This window comes from Sturnus vulgaris, chromosome 10 (genome assembly GCF_052056855.1).
Source record: "Sturnus vulgaris isolate bStuVul1 chromosome 10, bStuVul1.hap1, whole genome shotgun sequence".
Lineage (NCBI taxonomy): Eukaryota > Metazoa > Chordata > Aves > Passeriformes > Sturnidae > Sturnus > Sturnus vulgaris.
Genome location: NC_142252.1, coordinates 6,861,615 through 6,882,683, shown reverse-complemented (window position 1 = coordinate 6,882,683; position 21,069 = coordinate 6,861,615). Strand labels below are relative to the sequence as shown.

Here is a 21,069-nt window from a genome sequence, read left to right as displayed (position 1 = left end):
TCAAAAATACCTGGAATTGTTGGCACTTGCAGCATAAATTTCTTTGAGGATGTACATTGTTAGGTCAGTAATAGAGAGATGTAAATGCTGCTCCAAGTAGCAACTTCTTTCACCATGGCTTTTCCTGGTTGGAGGCCCTCTCTGATTTTAACACTGCCAAGTCTGGTATAGTTTTTCTCCATATAACAGTATTGATTTGAAAAAGCAGCCTTTCTGCTTAATCTGGCTCTAGGACAACTAAGGAGCCAGCAAGAAAATCACATTCCACACAGCCAGCAGGGCTTCACTGAGGCCAGACTATACCTGGCAAATTTAGTGGCCTTCTATGGTGAGATTATGGCATTGGTGGATCAGGGAAGAGCAACTGATATAATCTGCCTGGAGTTAAGCAAAGCATCTAACACTGTCCCACAGGACATCTTTGTTTCTAAACTGGAGAGGCATGGATTTGATGAAAGAATCCCTCAGTGGATAAGGAGTTGCCTAGAGCAGGATGCCCAGAGATTGTGTGGATAACCCATCCCTGGAAGTGTTCAAGGCCAGGTGGGATGGGGCTTTGAAAAACCTGCTCTAAGGACAGGTGTCCCTAACCATGGCAGGGAGGTTGGAATTACATGTTAAAATCACAGAATATACTCAGTTGGAAGGGACACAACCCAGGATCCTGAAGCCCAGATCCTGGCCCTGCACAGGACACTCCCTGAGTCACAGTGCATGTCTGAGAGCATTGGCCAGGCCTTGAACAGGCTTGCTGCAGTGACCTTCCCTGGGGAGCCTGTTCTAGTGCCCAGCCACCCTCTGGGTGAAAAGCATTCTCCTGGTATCCAGCCTAAACCTCCCCTTACTCAGCTTTATGCCATTGACCCTTCCAAACCAAACCATTCTGTGATTCACCACTGAGAGACCCCTTCTGGCTTCTCACCAAGGTGTCCTCTGTGTCTTCAGGAGTTCCATTTTTGACATGGGGACAGAACTGCCTGTGAATCTTTAACTCCTTAAAGCCCTGTGCCTTTTCCCAGCCTCTCTGGTGTTACCAAGTACCCTATTTCCTAAATTAATAAAAGACACAAAAATACTACTTGGTAAAATGGGAAAGCTTTTATAAGCCTGAGGAAAATCAATTTTATTGCTTGGAGCTTAGGCAGTTTGTTTCTATGATATTACTTTCTCCATCATTTCCACTTGTCTGTCTGTACAATTGTTCTCTACTGACATATGGGCTTTAGTAGTGGCTGGTGTTTGAAACAGATGAAATTCATTGCTGTTGCTTAAAAAATGTGGCATTTTGCAAAAACATTTATTTGTTTAACAGGAAGTTGTTTTGTCTTTTTGTCAGCACTCCAAAGAAACTTGATTCATTGCTTCACCTGGGAAATACAGAATCATCTGTGCAATCTGATTTTGTCATGATGTTTCCTTAACATATGTGAAGTGTGTTTACTTAATTTCTCTTGTTTAAAAGAAGGAACTGTTGGACTGATGAAGCATTGTTTCCTGGTTTTGTGTCTTGTGGCTGACTTGACATGAAATCTTCGGGACACTTTGCCTGCAGTCACAGCTTTGATGTGAGCTCATTCTCATCAGGGTTTCTTGGCAAGATGTGGCCTCACAGCCCAGCCTGGTGTTCCGTGTGCTCACTTCCAGGATGTCTGTCCTGTCCTGTAGGAACAGTTATTCCTGAGCCTGCTGCTGCTCTGTCACATTTGGCTGAGGTTGGCTATTGACTGAAGTAGCTGAGGGGGAAGGATTAGGAGGGGTGCAGATGGTGTGATTGTGTAAGTCTATTTTCCTATTAAACAAAAGAACACGCTTTTGTTCAGCATCAGACTTGTTCTCATGCATTCATCTCCTGCATGCTTTTGCAAGAACAATGTCTGGGTTCCCTCTAGCCTGGCCCTCCCCCTCTCACTGTGCAGCCCTGAGTGGGGGTGTGGGCCTGACCCCCGTGTGCATTTGTGTCCACCCGTCGTTTGTCCAAGACAGCCTTTTGGGACATCTCTTCTACATCGATCTGTTCAGTTCACAGGTGGAAAAGTATCTTCAGCTCTTGTCTGCTATGTTTGGCCAGAGGCACAGTACCTTTGTGTCACTGGGCTTTTGCAGCACTGCTGGAAGTATTAAAGTCATCCAGGTCACATCAGGAACTGCCTCTGATGGGCTGCTTCAGCTGAGCACAGTGCACAGGTATTGTCTGTAACTGCTGCCTCAATCCAAATTGGAATTAAACAAAGTAAGACTTGGATGCAAAAGAAGATGACAGAAGTATGCTGGTCATTACAGAAGCATTGCAAATTTTAAGCTGTTAGTGAATGTCTTTTTATAAATGATATTGAGGCAAGGCTCTAGAGTCATCCACTGCAAAATGTACAGACAGGCACTGTAAGAGTGGAGCCATCTCTTTTGGAATCTGGCAAATCTGCAGTAGCCTTGTGATGTTGTAGCTGGCCAAAGAGCTGCTACTAATGATTGTTCCTCCTTATCCCCATCCTCACTATGGTGCTGCCCCTAGAGAACCAGTTACAGATCGAGGCTCACTTACAAAGACTCACCAAACTTGACACAATCAAAGACTGAAGCGTGAGCTGAGGGGCCAAATTTTCACTCCAGTATGCTACTACAGTTTCTGCAGTTGCAGTCAAGTTCTGGTGAACAACTCTTCAAGCCAGAGAAGCTCTCATCTGCAGGCCTTGCTTCAGTCTGCTCAGGGATCACCTCTGGCACATTCCCTGGGATTTGCAACTGGCTAGACTGAGGAATGATACTTTCCAGGAGTATTTCTCTCACTTATGGCTTTTTAACTTATTTCGTTTTAAAGGCCAACTGGCTCCACTACACATTACAGCAAGAGGAACTGCAGTAAAAGAAAGGCAGTGGAATGTATTCAGCAATGTTTTGAGGCCGTCACTTAATGGATGTTCTGTTTTGAAACTGAAGCTGTAGGACTATTGATCTTCTACAAAGCTGTAGAGGTAAAATGAATTGTCTTAAAAGAAAAGGGTTAGGCTGGTGAAAAGTAGTAATGACTGGTGAGAAATTGCAATATGAAAATTTAATTATTCCTCGGGCTTTAAATCTCACATGTGCGACACCTATTGGTATTACTTACTTGGTGAAGCATGGTGAGTAGAAATATAAAATGGCAAATGATACTGTAAAATGCAAAGTGGAGCTGAAAATATAATTTTCAATTTAGTGTTAGGCCTTTTTCATGTGTTAATTTACTCTTTTAATATAACCCCAATGCATGAATACTAAAAATGGTCACATCAGCGGTTGGGGAAAAACAAGAAGGTATTCACTGTGACAGAAGGGTGGCTGAAGGGTGAAAGATGAATGATTTTGAAGAGAGAGGAAGATGTAAGCAGAAGCTCATGCCTGTGCTGAATTCAGACATGAAGTTCAGCTGTGCCCCTTAGGGCAGCTTGAAGTGACTGTGGAAATTTGCTCCATGGTTTGGACTGCTGCCTAAATAGATGATTCTGTCTTTATGATTTTAATTTTTTTTCCCTGTCTTTTGCCAGAGCAAGTATTTATATAACTGTCTGATATTCTAGATCAGAGGGCTTATTCACCTGAAAATAACCTGGCAAAATAAAACACTAGATTTTACTCACTTTAGTTTTCTGAGGCAGACTCATTTCACGGCCATTTGAATGCAGGTGGCTGAAGACAAAAGGGAGGAACGACTTGGAAGGGGTGATAGAAAGGATGTAGCAGCTTGAACATCTGTACCCTTAGGGTAATTATGGGATTGCATGGGTATTCCTGTTATATACCCCGGAAAGAAAAATGCTGTTTCCTTTCAGGAACTTTAGAACTGAAATATTGCTACTTTTAAAAGTACTTGTGTAGTAAAAAAAAGTAATTTTTGTCATATTGTGCTTCTATATTTGTTTTTCAAATTGCATTGCTATATTCTGAGAAGTGATTACACAGAAAAACTGTTTACAGACTTGAAGTATTTTCAGTTCATGTTTCTTCAGAATAGAAGTGTCTTCATCTAAAACCAACTTTCAGCACAAAAGGGGAGAATTACAGAAACTCAAGCAGAGAGAGGAAGGCACAAAACCAACCCAAAACCTCAAGTCAGCTCAGTTCCAAAATACAGTAGATGGAAGTATTTAAAAATATGCATTCCACTGTATTCATTGCTACTCAGGATTCTTTCTGCATTCTTCATCATATGACTAAACTGCTTTTAAGTTGGATGGTACAGATGGTATGGTATTTCAGATTATTCTAATTCCAGACAGCTAAATGCACAGTCTTTTTTAATAACAAGCTTATCCTGAATTTTGAAACAATTGCATTTTTGTAACATTGCAGAACAAGTTACTCTTTACAGAGGAATGTCCTTGGGATTTTCAGGATTTGCATTCCTTTCAGGAATGGAAGAAGTCATGACTTAGTGCTGCATTGTTCATCCCACATACTAAATCTCACTTGCTAAGTGTGCATGCAGCATCAAATTTTGTGTGTAGCACAGGATAGCTTAGAATAGCCAAGCATTTTTGTCTGGTTGCGTTGTTATTGCATATTCCCAGTTTGACAAAGGAAGCCAACGTTGTTGATTTATTGCTCATTTTGAACAATTTTGGATACCAGGATCTGTCGTTCAATCCAAGCTACCCAGTCTTTTTAAGTGCCAAAAATGTGCTTAATTCATTGTCACCCTCAAAGCAGTGTTGTCAGGGTTATGTAGCTGTTTGCACGCTGGGAGCAGACTTGATAGACACTGGGCCTTGTGCCTTCACATTGTCTGGTTGGGGGTGAAAGTCCTTGTCCTTGAGCATATATTGATTTGCCCAGCACAGCACATCATGTGGTTTTGCTCTTCCTTCTGTAGAGACTTTGGGACTGGAGTTACATTCAGAGTGTTCAGACACTGTATCTGTTCAGTTCAGACATCTGGGGAACCAGCACTTCTGGTGCCCGCAGAGGAGTGGCCTTGGTTCAGAGCCTCCTGCTGCCTCTCTTGGCATTCAGCAGTCCTTGATGGCTGGTGACAAAGCCCACGTTGGCAGGAGAGGTGGCACTGAGGTCTGGCTGCAGGAAAAAAAAAAGAATGAGGGCCAATAGCAGGAAGAGTGAGAACTGCTCTGTAGACATTGGCACTGCGGTTGGATAGAGGCGTCTCCCTCCCTGCTCTTTCTGATGGCCACTTTCACTGGTCAGTGTCATTAGCTGAGACTCACCTTCTGCTTCTCACTCTTTGGGTGTTATTTTTGGAGGATTAACCTGAGTCTTAGCGTGTTCCTAATGTAGTTTTGAAGTGCATTTACGTGTTGTCATTTCTTATACATGTTTGTCAAGTTTCCTGCATGTTTGCGATCCAGAGGGAAATACAACTATGAATGCTGAAAGCTGACTTTGCTGAAAGCACGTTTCTTTTATCAGCTGTGTTCTACTGATGCCAACATACCAAACTTAAGAAATTCACCCTATTTAATTACAGCAAAGTGGTGTCCCAGCAAACCTTTATGTACTAAGAGTAATTTGTGGTTTTATTGTGAATTATTTCCCTAGATATTTTAGCAGTCTGAATGAAGACACTGCTAAGTGACATTGACACGCTTTTCCTGTTTGGAGTTGTATTGTTCCTGTACAATACATTTACTCTAATCATTGTAGCCTGACAAAGCTCAGCACAAATGGAAGCTGTGAGACAGAAATTATTTAGGCTGCAAAAACTAATAGTCTTCTCACACAGGGATAAGTGGTGAAGTTCAGTGTTAGTCACTAAACCAGTGTAATGGAGAGATCATATATTAAGCCAGTTTGAAATATTTTATCGTTTTTTAACTCCTGTAGTGGTTTGAAATTACTGGAAGAATAAAGATTTGGGAAAACCTTCAAAGTGAAGCTAGGCAGTGAAAATTAATATTCCTTCTATTTCTGAATATTTGTGTATCTGGTGAAAAGATTTAGCCAAGGAAATCGAAATTTCTGTACAAGGTGTAAGACTGCAAAAAGAGCAGTCAAATGTGTGATTGTGCTTTGACAAGTTTTTATTAACTCAGGAGACGGTAAGAAGGTTTTACAACCAAATATTTCTGTAAGTGGGTTGAACACTAACGAGTCTGACAGGAATAATCTTTTGTCCCTAGCCCACAGCTTTTGGTAATGCTGTGTAGTGTATTCATCCAGTGCTGCAGACAGGAAGCCCGTCTGGGGTACCTTTGCCAGATGAATTGTTTGGCACTCCCCTCTGTGGGAATGTGCACGACTTTCCCACAGCTGCTGGTGTGAGGAGAAGCTGCCTGCAGATCCCCATAGCAGTGGGGCAAGTACGATTTTCTGAGGCTTCTGCAAGTGTGTGCCCTGTGGAAGTAAGGGAGGATTTTGTTGGTGGAGAAAGGCCGTGCCCTGGTGAGCTGTGTCCCTCCAGCAGCAGCTCCTGACAGGCTGGAGGGCAAAGTGGTGCTTCCCTGCTGTTCCCTTCTGGGCTGGCTCTCTGCCATCTGCCTGGTGTGAAAGGACACGACACAGGCGAGGCGATAGATGATCTGGCCTTTGAGACACGTTGCTCCTGCAAGCACCCAGGGGATGTTGTGAGCTGCCAGGAGGACTTCATGGATGAGTTGCTCCCTGTGGAGCTCACATGGCTGCTGCCTGGATTGGGAGGCAAGGCTGCTCCTCACGTCAAGTCTTCATGTCAGCTACTGCTCAGTTCCAGCAGCCAGAGCTGCCTAACTAAGATTTTTCCACTGTTGTTCCGTACTATGTCCATACAAAGCTATTTGGCAAAATATTCCATTTATACTTAATTTATGTGGTAGTCTTTGTGTGTGTTGAAAGACTTAATATTGTAAGATACAGTTTCAAATCAGAGTACTTACTGAGAGCATCCCAGAGTGCAGGCATGGTTGTATGTATATCAAGATATTCATTTACTCCTCTGAATTACTGATCTATCTATTAGCAGCCTATTTATGTTACAGTTTGGGGCACATGAGGAAGAATGTCTGTGGCTTGCCAAGTGAGTCAATTCAGTGTTTATAATTTCTTGGTGATTTGCCAGGCAAACATCTGTGCCAAGTTTAGTTTCTCATGTGATCAGGAAGTGATACAGCAGGATGCACTGAGGACTTCCCCGGCTCTCTCCCCTCAGCACCCTGACAGGAATGTGGCAATTGTCTTGTGCTTAAAGTAGAAATTTTCAAAGGCATGTAGAGCTGAATCTCAAATAGATATCAATGAAGTTCCCTTTGTAAATCTGACGTTTTCCCTTTTCATTTCCTTTCAGGCTCAAATAATCCCTTTTTAAAAGGAAATACCTGATCCCCGAGCATGTGACCTCCTATAAAAGTTTGCTTACAACATTTGCTCCTCTTGCTTCCCTGTGTGTGTATTAGTGTTGCTATTTAATTTCTCCTGGGATTATAGGTGTGGAATAAAGTACTGAACTTGCTTTCCTGGGCCAAATTGGCATCATAGCTTTGAAACAACCCACGAGTGCTTCTGCACCACTGGAAATGGACAGCATCAACTTAAATGCAATTGCTGTTTCAAGTTTTGGATTCCTCTTACATGGTTTGGAAAGGAGTAAGGGGGATCATTCAAGTTGACCTCATGTGGAGATCTCCTGTGAATTGAGTCTTCCTGAAAATGTGATATGAGGGGGTTGGATACTTATGTATATTGTTTTATTTTCAGACATTAAAAGTAATTGCAATGAGTTGGTTCTTTTACACTCGTGTGTGCATATGCCCTTGTTGGAACCAGCCACCAGAAAATATTTTCCCCTAGTAACTTAACTGTTGGGTTGTTTTGAACAATCACCTCTGTACTTGTTTCTTTTGTTTTAAAGAAGACTTTCATGGAACATAGATGTGGTTTAATTTCTGTATTTAATACATGCAGAAAATACTTTACATGTTATTTGCCATTGGAAATAGTAAAAGGATTTCATTCACTTCTCAAACTTGATTGGATGGTAAATTTTATAGGGTATTTCCCTAAACTTCTTGTTCCCTTTTATTGTGCATACACGTTTCTTATCTTCTTTCAGAAATTATATTTGGAATGGGACTGTGTGTTTGGAGTAGAAGTTCTTTAAAAGGAAGAACCTGGGCTTGACTTACCAAGTGAAATATTGCAGGATGTTTTTTGCAAGAAGATTTCTGCCCATCTGCTGTTTGGTATTTTATGACAAATGTCACCTGGGCTCTTCAGTCTCTTGAAGTGTGGAGATTTTTTGCTTCTTGAAACATGTCATCACTCTGTCAATAAATAGAGTTGATCTACTCTGCCATATTTGAACATTCCTGGACTTGGCACTGATTTTGCTAGAGGACAGAAGTAGTCTGCTGCTGCAGATACTCCATTTGATCCCATGTCAATCACCTATTTGAGTTTATAGGACTTTGTCTTCATTTTTACTCCTTTAGTACTTTCAGAGGTTCTTGATTTATCTCTACACTCTACCTGAGCTCTAAAATCTGAACAAATTTAACTTATCCAGGCTGCAGAGAAGCTTCTCCTGGTGCTTTTTTGCCCTGTTTGTCTGTGGAACTAGAGAAACATTTCAAAATCATGTGTTCCCCATAATGTGTCTTGCTGTGTTCCAGGTCAGCTGAATACTGAAATACAGAACTCTGGATTAGCCTGCTGTCCATTAGCATCAGGAGCATCCCCAGTTGCAGTAGCTGCCCATTAGAAATGTCTGCCAAAGAACTGAAACTGCTATTCTTCATTTGTCCTTCTATGGCTCCTTTCCTGATTCCCTCCTTTTTGTTTTTTTAGCTCCTTTATTAAAAAAAACCCACAAAAATCTTGATGAATTGTTGATGCTTTTCTCCTTTTATTCAATGCTAGGGTAAGTTAAAAAAAAAATTAAATTTTTCTGCTATTTGCTATTGACTGCATTTGTTTTAATGAGGGCAGAGAAGCTGCAGTCTCTGCCACCAGGGCTCAGGACAGAGCATGTCTGGAAATAAAAGATTCTGACCTAATGTGTGTCAGACTGAACCAAAAGCACAAGTGAAAGTGAAGCTACCGCTGCACATAAAGTTTATCACTGTTGTTGAGGAACAGTATCTGCCTGCTTTGGGCCTGCTGTGAACTTGGCCAGACAAAATAGGTGGAAGGGCAGAAGGTGAGGAATGTCTGCATCCTATCATGAATTGGAGGAAATGACTGTCTGCGCTCCGTGCGCTGGTGGGCTCTGCATCCTGCTGGCAGCCTGGTTAGTGCTGCAGGACACTGGAGTAGTGAATTTAGGTCTGATGTTTAAAATAGCTCCTAGGGATGAGAAGAAGCGCTTCAAAAATATGCTGTGGGTTTTCTGTTGGCTTCCTTAAACTAACTGGAAACTTTCTGCTTTCTTTCAGGAGCATATTTTACTCTGAAAACATTGCTGCTAAAAAACTCCAAACAGGAGGAGTAAATCCAGTCAGCTTGTCAGGTCACTGGCTCGGTGTAACAGTGCTTTCATGAGGTGACGTTGGGCCAAAGTCAACTTTCCTTTCTCCTCTGTAAACCTGCAGCCAAGCAATGGGCCAGAAAATCTCAGGGAGCATAAAGTCTGTGGATGTGAGGGAGCCCCCTTATAGACCCGTGAAACGAGAGCTGAGAGGCCCGGATTTCTGCAAGCCCGCGCGCCTGGACATGCTGTTGGATATGCCCCCTGCCAAGCTGGAGGTCCAGTACAAACACGCTTGGAATAACGAAGATCGCTCATTAAATATATTTGTAAAGGAAGACGATAAACTGACTTTTCACAGACACCCGGTGGCCCAGAGCACAGACTGCATCCGGGGCAAGGTGGGCTACACGCGGGGCCTGCACGTGTGGCAGATCCACTGGCCCACGCGGCAGCGGGGCACCCACGCCGTGGTGGGCGTCTCCACGGCCGACGCGCCACTGCACTCGGTGGGATACACGTCCTTGGTTGGTAGCAACAGTGAATCCTGGGGCTGGGATCTGGGGCGCAACAAACTCTACCACAACTGTAAAAACCAGCCCGGGGTCACGTACCCTGTGTTTTTGGAACCAGATGAGTCTTTTGTACTCCCAGACTCCTTACTGGTGGTTTTGGATATGGACGAAGGGACGCTTAGCTTCATGGTCGATGGACAGTATCTTGGAGTGGCCTTCAGAGGACTAAAAGGGAAAAAACTTTACCCCATAGTCAGTGCAGTTTGGGGGCACTGTGAAATTACCATGAGATACATCAACGGACTTGACCGTAAGTATTACAGCGTTTCTTCTTTATCCTTTCAGTTTTCCTCACATAGGGGTTTTTCTTTTTCCTTTTGCTCTGGACAGTGTGCTGAGGGGAGCAGATGGTTCAACTGTGAGGAGACTGCACCCCGTATTTACTGCCCACAATGAATATATCTCTGTTGTGTCTTGTAGTGATGGAATGGGTTGTGTCAAAATGCCTTTCTTTTTGACAGGCTGAGTGGCAAGAATTCTATGTCCAAAGAAACTGAACAGGCTGAGAAAAAGATACTGAGAAACTTCCTGGGTATATTTAACAGTAAAATTCTTGTTTACTGGAGGATATGTTTTAAATCTGTGGTTTCCAAATAGGATTTGCGGATCCTGTAAAAATTTCCTGTAGTAGTGGAAACTCTTACATGGTGCACATAAACATACTTGAACACTGGCCAGACAGCTTTCTGTAGTTGCCTTCTCAGGACCCTCAGAAGCAGATGTGAATCCCCAAGAATCTGGAAACTCAGGTCAAATACTGCTTTCAGCAGCTTTTCTGAAAGAGAGCTCTGTTCCTTAGTTCATTTCAGACGGTGCTCTCAGGGTATTGTCCAGAAATCCAGGTTTTTGGATAAGCATGAGCTGTTTCTGGTCTAATAGGGTAATATCTAATGAAATGGTTACATAACAAGAAGCATGTTGCTGCTGTGACCTCCAAGCAGTGGCCCAGGAGAAGGTGAATTGCAGAGATGGGTCCTGTCCAGTAGTTGCAGAGATGGGTCCTATCCAGTTCTCTGTGTGCAAGAAAGTGTGGGCTCTGCCAGGTCTGTGCCCAATTCACACACAGGAACACGTACTGGCTCATAACTCCCTGAACTGAGCCAACCTGCAGGCTGAGCCAGCAGGCTACTGGCACACAAAAACAGGAGCCACATTTTCTCTTTGGATGCTCTTTAGTCCACCTGTTCCTTCATAGTAGGAAAATTCAAAGAATGTACTTTGAATAATGCTTTTGTTTCCTTTGGGGATGTAAATAGAGATGTTAAAAGCAGAGGATTTGTTGCATGGCAGTGCTCAGTAACTGCTGATAGAGCTCAGGGAGCCTTGCTGGTGAGGGTCAGGTCCTGCAGGAAGGGGTTGCTATTCACTGTCAGCTTCTCAGCTGCTGGAATCTGGGGAATAAAAGAGTGGACAAGGTAGCAAGTGGAACTTGGTTCTTGTTTAAAACTATTGTCTGAGGTGTAGTAGGAGCTACAAATATCAATATATTTTTAAAAATAGATGACTGGGCAACATTTTCATGTTATTTTGGGCTGCTTGAAAGGAACTTGGCCTTTAAAGAAGGCAGAGTAAGTGTTCAATGCCTGCTTTTCAATTATTAATTTCTAGAAGAATTTACTATTCTTCTCTGTTCAGATAGAGTGGTCTGAGTTTTTTCCTGTCAAAAATTCTCTGTTCATTAACCTTGTATCTGTCATACCAAGTAGAAACAAAATGAAATCGTTTGACCCTGCTTCAGATTACCTTTTCTAAACATCTGTAATAAACCCTGGGGAAAAGACTTTTTATCCACAGAAGCCCTGCAGGTTTTACAGCTAGGTGCTAAACGGCAGCTTCCCAAGTGCTTTCATACAGGGGAATATCCAAAGATCTTAAGTATTTTGCAATTACTCAGTCATTGCAGAATGATGTGCTGACAGTCTTTTTCTTGGATTGTGGAGGAGAGAGACTTTTGCAAACTGAATATTTGTTTGCGAAAGCAGTTTTTATAATGCTGTGAATATCTGCCAAACTAAGCAAAGTACAGCTCAGCTTGGCCCATCACATCCGCACAAGGAATTGTTCTGCATTCCTTTTGTAGCTTTCACAGGGCCGCTCAAGGGAGCTCTAGAAAGATGAAAACACAGGAGGAGGATGTGAATGAGTTTGGTAGAAATTATAAAATAAAAGGGACTAAGTGGAAAGGGATAGCTGTGGTCTGTGAGATGGCAGAGAGAAAAAAATCCCATCTGATTTCTCGTGGGATAATTTTGCTGGAAGAGGCAGGATAGCTTCCTAAACTATCCCTGAGAAAGTCAAAGTCTCTATTTTTTTTTTTTTAACACATGAGCCCTTGGATAAAAGTAAACTTGTGAACTAAACTTTTATGTAGGCCTGAGTGTTAATCTGATCATGTGAAGAGGAAGTTTAAAGCCACTTTGCCGTGGGGCAGTTTGACATCCTGGAATCACATCATTTGTTATCACATATTCACTCATCCATTACTGTCCTGCAACAAAAACAGCATTCAAGAAACCAAATGAGCTTGTTTAGCTGGAGCTCCAAAGCAAACACTGTCTCTTTACCATTAAAGGTGTTTCTATCCAGCCAGCCTTGTGAAACAGTGCAAGTTTGGCTGTGGCACTCTTCATGTTTGTTTTCATTGCACTTCTAATTGCAGACTTTTATAATGGCTTGTTCTTGTGAAAATCAGAGCAGGTATTGAGGAGCAGTTGTGTTCACAAATTTGAATACATTTGAACATTTACGTATGTGGGGTGTTGTTACTGTTTGATTCCTCTCTACCGATTAGCTCTTTTTTTTTTTTTTTCCCCTCTAATCTTCCCCCTCCCCCCCATTCCCTGGAAGTATTTCCTACTCCTGAGTGCAGCTTTTGGTAGATCTGGCCTTAGTAACTTAGCTGGTCTTGGAGCTGCTGTCAACCAGTGCCTCGTAACTTTCTATTCAGTGATTGATTGTTGCTGTTCAGAATGCAAACCACAGCTTGTGATGGTTGTTTGTGTGGTGTCCTACAGAGCAAAGGGAGACCTCCACGGCAGGGATTTCTAGTGTTTTCAATACTTGCTGCTTAAATTGAAGACCTCTGAATACTTTAAAGGCCTGTGTATTTCAGTTGCTTGGCAAAGAGTGAAAGGCTTGCAGGAATGGAAGAGTGAAAGGCTCAGGATGGGCTTTCATGCAGCTGCAGTGAACTTAAACATACGTCACAGATGATGCAGGCTTCCAAGTGTGTTAATTACTGCAGAGATGGCAGATTCACAGGAGGATAAGGCTGCAGATCAAAGATCAAGGACCTGTGTGCCCTCTGGACTCTGGATATTGCTCCTAGAATAATGCTGTAATTAAAATCAGTTGTACTTCTTCCAGCTTTCCAGCTGCATCTGATACCCACAGTATTGTGCTTCAGAAACTACTTTCAACATCACATAATGATGATCTGTGACTTTTCACAAGACTTTTTATTTCTTTTTTTTTCCTTTTTTTTTTTTCTTTTTTTTTAGTTGCACATGTTCTCAGGGTTTGGAAGGAAAGGGACAGGACAGAGTTCTTCCCAGCACAAACTCCTTTGATCAGTTGCTATCAGTACTTACCACACTGATGTTTGCTCCATTCCTGAGCTGGACAGAAGACAGAATTTTTACATCAGCCTTCTGACTTACTGCCTATTGCAATAATTAGAAACTTCAAATAACACAAAAGCAGTAAATGTTACTTTTCAGATCAGGGTATGTGCTTGTTTACAAAAAGCTGGTCTATTTATATCTGGTGTCTGATGAGGAGTCCTGAAGACTATTTATAGACTGGAACAGAGAAATAGCAAAACACTTCTGTGTAAATGTACATTGCAGATCATGGCTGATCCATGAGTGTTTAAACAAAGCATTGGGAGGACAATCAATATAGCCATGCTGTGATGGAAAACTTGGTCACTGAGTAGGTAAACTGAAGTCATTGCAGTTCTTGCACTAAACCTCCCATAGTCCTCATTCAATTCTGAAAATAATGGTTAAGCTCAGGAAGCTGGAAGCATTTGTCTAAGAAGAGAAGATTTCACTTACAAGTATAATTTATGGAAAACATTTGTCTGTACCCATTTGTATTTTATCATTCTTGCAGGATCTGGCCCTCACCAGCAAGGTTCCCTGAGCTCTATCAGCAGTTACTGAGCACTGCCATGCAACAGAGCCCTGATTTTAACATCTCTATTTCCATCCCCAAAGGAAACAAAAGTATTATTCAAAGTACATTCTTTGAATTTTCCTACTATGAAGGAACAGGTGGACTAAAGATCATCCAAAGAGAAAATGTGGCTCCTGTTTTTGTGTAGCCTGCTGGCTCTGCCTGCAGGTTGGCTCAGTTCAGGGAGTTATGAGCCAGTACATGCTCCTGTGTGGAGGCCCAGGAGCAGTAGATCATATTCCTGGATCCTGGGTTGTCTGGGGAAAAGGGTGATGATCCCTTTGGCTCCTGCCTTGCCTGCTGGGGCACTTGCAGCCCACCAGGGAGGAGCTGGGGGTTGTTCTGTATGGAAGGAGGAGGTTCAGTGCACATTCTCTCTGCTTGCTGCTACAACTACACCACTTCTGGCATGTGGGGTCTGTTCACACCTTTTGCTCTCTGCTGTGCAAAGATCACAGTGACCCCTGAAACTCCTTCAGACCTGAGGCTTGAATTAAGGGTGATGCTTCTAAGCTAAAAGACCAATTTTGGAGCTGTGCACAACTTCTTTCCTCTTTCCTGCTATTCTCAGTTTATTTTAATTCACCTTGGTCTGTGTCTAACATACCACAATTACTGGTTATAAACATACATGCTTCTCCTTGGAGGCCTTTTTGCCATAAAGAAATCTAAGTCAAAACTGCGACAGTATTAACTGCCAGGAGAAATCCATAATCTCTCATCAGACTCTGGGTTTTCCCCCTAATGAGTTTCAATTAAAAATTTTTAATGGATTTGGTTTTTTGTTTATCTAAACTTGTTTTATGCTATTTATATAATATGTGACTCTGGAGGCTGCAATGGAAATAAAGTCCTCTGAAAATCCAGTATTGCTAAACCTTAGAAAGGATTTTCCCTGCAGACATGCAGACAGAGGATGAAGCAGCAGCAATTAAGCAGCCAATGCTGTGAAGAAGCAATCTTTAACTTTTGAGATAATTTAACAGGAAACAGCATTTTCAGTGCCTGCTTCAGGAGTCAGATAGCTATTGTTAGAGGGTTTTTGTCTTCTACTAAATGCACTCCTCTTCCCTGGATTAAGTGCATTTTTTTTGTCCTTTAATCCTAATTTGTTAACACTTTCTAATTAATTTTCAGCCTTTTCCCAGCAGGTTGAAACCCCTGTATTGTCACTAGACCATGCCACTCTGCTAAGTGGCTTTTCGCCCCGGCCACCTCCTGCCCCTTCCTGGTGGTCTCTGTGTTACATCTCTCTCCCAGATACTCTTCATTTATTCAGTCCCCATTTGTTTCTTTCCTTCCCCAGCTGAGCTTCTCTTCTGTTACCACACTAAGCAATAATAAATTCTTACCTACTTTAGTTTTTTTTGTCTTGTCCCCAACTTCAGGTAGTGCATTTTTGTTACTGATGACTGTCGAAGATCAGGTGCAGTGTCACTCTTCCAGAGAAGGACATTTCAGATTTAAAAGAGTGACTTAGCTGTAATGATGAGTGGAGTTTCTTTTATGTAACTTTTTCCTATTAAGACCTCCAGTGACAGAGCCTCCTCCAACCATCTAAGTCACAGATCCGCTTTACAAATAGCAAGTTTTTTTTTTGTTTGGGAGTTTTTTGTGGGTTTGGTTTCTTTTTTTCCTTGCAGTCTTGTCTAATTTGTTTGTTAGCAAGGAATCCAGTAATCACTGGCCTAGCACATAAGAAGGTGCTGGGATACTTTCTTTCAAGATCAGTAGTTGCCAAGGCTAAGAACAGGGATCGTAGTCCACAGCTGGGTTGTGGATTCTTTGCATCCTGATGTACCTAGAGTTTTTCCTTCCCTCTCTGGTTCATGAAGGTGCCATGGCAACTGCCAAATCTACAGTTTTAAGGGGAAAAAAGAAAATATTGATAATGTGTTCTGGTCATGTTTCTACTGATTTCCCATGTATCCTGTTTTTAGGAAATAAGAACCTTGAAGAGCAGTGACTACAGCTCTGTTCTCAAGATTAAAGTGAATAAGTTACACTGTGTATATTGTACTTACTACACTAAAATAGCAACTTGGTAGCCTTGCTTAATTCTTTTTTGAATTTGCTTGAGCTATGATGATGGAATTGCTAAGAAGTGTGAATTAATTCTCATAGATTTGTATTAGAAGTGGAAATTTGTGAAGGACTGTTATTATTGGATTTGCTCTTTCTGTATTGCTTTTAGGAATTGTAGACTGTAAGTCCAAGTTTCAGGGCAAACAGGGATGCTTCTGTCATTGAGTGAAATACTTACTTTATTGTCAAAAATGCATGTGGTTTTTTAAATTTTGACTGTTTTCTGTTTCATACATGTTTCCTCATAAGTTACATTTCTCCTTAAGTTGGTCTTTTATTTGTTTCTCAAGCCATGGAAGTTTCTACCCTTCTGTAATTACAAGCTCTTTTTGCAGATGGCCTCTTTCTCCTAAATCCAGTGTAGCTTCACTAGAGAAGCAGTTAAACAACCTGATTTCTAGTTTGAGCTCAGAAAAAATTCCACTCTAAAAAAAGACTGTGTTGTGGCGATTGGCAATTCCTATACCAGGAATAATATGAAGCTATTATGGCAGAATCCATATTTTTGTGGTAAATTGATAGGCCATGGGCCTGAAAACGAGCATGTCCAGAGATGCTGCTGTGTTCTGCAGGTGGTTCTGCTCAAAGTAGTGCTGATGCTCCCTGTGTACAGGAGAATAAAGCTGTCCTAGCAGTAACACTCTGTAAATAATGCTGAGACTGTCAAGTCAGGTACTTGGAAGATGACAAATGGCAGAATGGGATTTGGTTTTTTTGCTGCAGTAATTCTGAGCTAGGCAGCTTTATCTCACTTTCTTGAGGTAACGTTTCACTCTGATAAAAGGTGGTAGGTTCAGCTGCAAGTCACCCTTTTGTGCTCACTTTTTCCTTGGTTCTTTTCTCCCCAGTCCTGTGCCTCTGTGAGTTGGCGGATTCTGTAGTTTTGTCTGGACAGCCGGTGTGGAAACCCCCAGAGCATGACAGTCACTGTGTTCTCAGGTTCAGGTTTTTGTTGCCCTTTGAAGATAACAGCAGAAAAGCTTTGCTAGCAGGACAGCACTGGATCAAAGCTCCCCCTCATCTGCTTTGATTTGGCAGCACACCTTCAGTCTTTCACTTGAAACTGTTTCGGGTTGGGACTGATGATCAAATCTGTCTTCTGGTCTGTTATCAAACCTGATTTTTGCTGAAAACCCTCCAATGCTAGAAGTGTGAGATGGGGCATTTCAGTCTTCAGTGCTGGAACTCACTCAGAGATGAGGCAGAGGAGATGCTAGAAGTTATTGGCAGAATTGAACTTCCTGTACAAGTACTGAGAGGATATTTTCAGTTGATTAAATATTAGTTGGTGATGAAATACAGAAGATAAAATGATGACACTACAAAGAGAACTTCTGTTGGTAATTTCCAGTGTAACCTCAGATCAGTTAGTCAAACATATACCTGTATCTTCCATGGTTATGCTTAAGACAACATAAATTTCATTTTCATACATACATCAAATCCTATCGTGAATAGCAATATAAGAGTATGTTCCTGCCTTCTGTGAACGTTTCTTTCTGAAAGTAATGAACTTGCAGACATGGGATGTCTTTGGGTTGGCTTGACTTCCCCTTTCCCTTCCCCTTCTGTTTTTTTGGTTTTTTTTTTTTTCTTTTTGTGAGAAGGTTCATATTTGCTGTCTCTATTTCTATCACTGGTTGGCCAAAAAAATGGCCTTATTCCAGAGAAGTGATTTGTATGAAACCAAAATATATTATGAGCAAAGTCGGTAACATTAAAAAAGGAAAACTTCTGTTTGAGAGTTACATTTCTCACAACAGAATCTCGTTTTTACAGCATGCTGTCCCCCTCATTGGAAATGGGAATTCCATTTCTGCATGTGTTGGTTCAGACGTGACATTTAAAGACATCTTGCTTCTGCTTTTTAATAAAAAGTAACTAGAAAAGTTAATAATATTCTTGTGTGTGCCACATGTCTATTCACTGTGTAACTGAATGGGCCACAAAGCTTTGAGACAGCATCTTGAAGCTAAAAATCTACTTCCTCCTCCCTCTGATTTCAGCAAACTTGGTGGCTACAGTTTATCTGAGCAAGACAAAGTGATTAATTTCTTTTAGATCCTGATGTGTCCCCTCATTTCTTGCAGTGTTTACCTTTCATATTTTGCATTCTCTTAAGCATGGAGCCTGTAATTGCTCTCAAAAATACATTCCTCTGTCCATCAAAACAAAACAGAATGTGGGGTTATACTAATGCCCTGTTCACATGTTCAAAGCTGAAATGCTTTATATGCTCCTAAAAACACCTAATTTTCAAGTGATTTGTATTATGTAAAATGTAATATTTTGAAGAGACTTTAAAAAATATCTTTATGAAAGGGAAGATAATTTTTAAAGGCTTAGGAATTTGGTTTGTTTAGAGCCTAGTGCTCAAACAGCCACAACCAGGCAGTGTGTTTGGTACTGTCAGTGGCTGCTTCTCTTCCAGCCTTGCTTTTTGAGCTTTTCCATTCCTTGCATTATTAACTGCCACTCTGATGAATTAGCTCATGCACTTAAAATTCGGTAATATTTTTACGCTGGTGATGTCAAAGGCTCCCACTTCTCATGAAACAAGTGCAGTTGGGGTAAATGACTTGGGTTAGATTGGTGTGGAATGTGTGCCTTGGCTCCAGAAGAAATACCAGTTAATTTCTTGGTTCATACTGAGTTTCACTGCCTCCTCATCACGTCTGTGGACTCACTCTATCTTTGTTGTTTTAACTACAGCAGTTGCTTTAATGTGCTGTGTTGTAGCCATGACTCCAGCTCTGCTGCATGCATGCTTGCCATATGTGTAAACAATTTGCTGATTTTAGTAGTATGACCTGCTGGCCTCTGCCTGTATAAACAAATGAAGGCCAAAGTTCAGAGAGATCAGAGGGGAAACTTTAAACATCCTGCAAAATCTGCAGTCCATTAAGTGTAAGTTAGTATTTGGTTACAGCCAATCCTTTTGTACTTCTGAGTAATTTGTTCATGGCATGTTTGGGAAAGGAGGGATGGCTTCACCTGGGGCTTGGTGGCCTTACACTGAGAAACCAGCTTCAGTGCTATTTTCTTGAATTGGGAAGGGATTGCTCACAGGTGCTTCACTTTTCATTTAGAATGAGGTTTGAAAGTTAAAGCTGTGGGGACATTAGCCAAAGGGCTGCAGTGTGCAAAGAATGAATGATGTGAGAGACCTGTGGTGCAAAGGCAACATGAATGAAATGTATGGGAAGGAAGGGGGGAAAGCAAGAGGTGAAGTGAGAAGTGCCAGTAAGATCTAGAAAGATGTACTGGAAAGAGCAAATGTGAAGAAGGCATTGGTGCTTAAAAGGAAGAGAGAAGGCAGACAAGTCTGGAAAGAGGGTTTAAAAAAAAAAAAAAGATGCTGAGATTTTGACAGGAAACAAGCCTTGATGTAGTAAGCCGAGTAGCACACAGAAAAAAAATGGTCAGGACTATCCAAGCTCCTGAATGGCCAAACATCCCTCCTGAACTTTCTTTACTTTCATCACCAGTTTTTCTGGCAGGAGCTCTGATTCCAGCCCCCAGCTGTATGGTGTTAAGCACAGCCATGCTGAGCTTTCCTGGCCACTGCTTGAAGCTGCTTGTTTTTGTAAAGCAGGCTGAGCCTGTGTAAGTCAAAGAAACTGACAGATGTTCCCTGTGTTTTTAGTATGAACTTTGCAGGAATCACTGTGATGCTATTGGCACCTCCCAGGATTTTTATTAATTCATGACTTTATGACTGGAGTTTTCAATTTGAGTAGAAATCAGTGAACTGTTAATATTTCTGGATCTGAGAGGCTAAATTAACCTTGCATATTTTTGAGTGAGATATTCTTAATTTCTGATGGACTTTTAAAAGTTTTTAAATTTTTTTTCTCAGTTTTCTGAACTTGCTGCAAGTTTAAATCTGTTACTTCTACATAATAGATATTGTGTCCTCTAAAATAATTTTCTAAACTTCCAGGTATAGCTGATCATCAGGAAGATGTTCAAGGCATTTTATAATTTCATTTCAAGAATAAAGCTGAAACTAATCTGTGATGCAAATGTTTTCAGAATTCTGCATGTAACTTGATGTACTTGAAATACTGGAGTTCCAGCCTTTTAACATCATCCCCAGCAGCATTTCTGATATGAAACTCTGATAACATTTCTGAAATGCAGCTATGTTAACTGAGCAGCATCTGTATGCAAGTAGCAGCTTCCTGAGAATGTGATTTTTTTCCTAAATCACTTATGCAGAGGAAGTTCCAGACTTCCTCTGGCCCATTTTTTCCAAACACCTTTAATACATAATGCATACGTAAGCTACAATCTTAAAATGGTCATGAAAATAAGTTTGTCTTTAGAGCAGAGCAGGAACAAACCTGGAGGGTTTGGTGATGCTCCCAGCAGCTTCCCTGGTCCCAGAGCAGCAGTTCTGTGCTGCTGCTCCTCACCATGTGCTGCTGTGGCTCTCAGTGTCTCAGCTGCTGCCTGGGTGCATGTGAGGTGCTGCACACGTGAGCAGTCAGTGGTGCCAGCTCTGCAGAGAAGGAGCTGCAGGAGGAATTGGCCAGGAATTGATCCTTCCAGAAAAGGGAGTTTGGGGAAGGTGTCTGACAGTGTTTGGCTGCTGTCATTAGAGGCTCCCTACTAGAGGGGGAAGCAGACGTTCAGTCAGTGCTGCTCTCAGAGCAAGGGGAGCCATTGCCCTGGTGTGTTGGATGGGTTTCTCAGCAGCCCTGGAAAGTCCAGGTCAACAAATCCCACAGTTCCAAGGAACTTCTCATCAAACTCATCAGCTGGAACCACCATCTGCTTTCTGTTCCCCAGATTGCTGTGCTGATAGAAACTTCCTTAAAATGGCAATACCAAGAAACATTTTGTGTATGAAATGTGAGCATA

General features: G+C 41.8%; 1 protein-coding gene across 3 annotated transcripts in view; it reads left to right on the top strand.

The window, feature by feature from the left end:
* Positions 1-21,069, top strand: part of SPSB4 (splA/ryanodine receptor domain and SOCS box containing 4) — a 79,139-nt gene that overhangs the window by 13,058 nt on the left and 45,012 nt on the right. For 2 of the 3 annotated variants that reach the window (XM_088170698.1, XM_014879581.2), the window contains exon 2: positions 9,333-10,189. In XM_088170698.1, the coding sequence (XP_088026824.1) occupies positions 9,496-10,189 (694 nt within the window). In that variant the 5' untranslated portion in view covers positions 9,333-9,495. Of the gene's footprint in view, positions 1-8,843; positions 10,190-21,069 lie in introns of those variants that run through there. The other variant, XM_088170697.1, reaches the window with a different exon arrangement.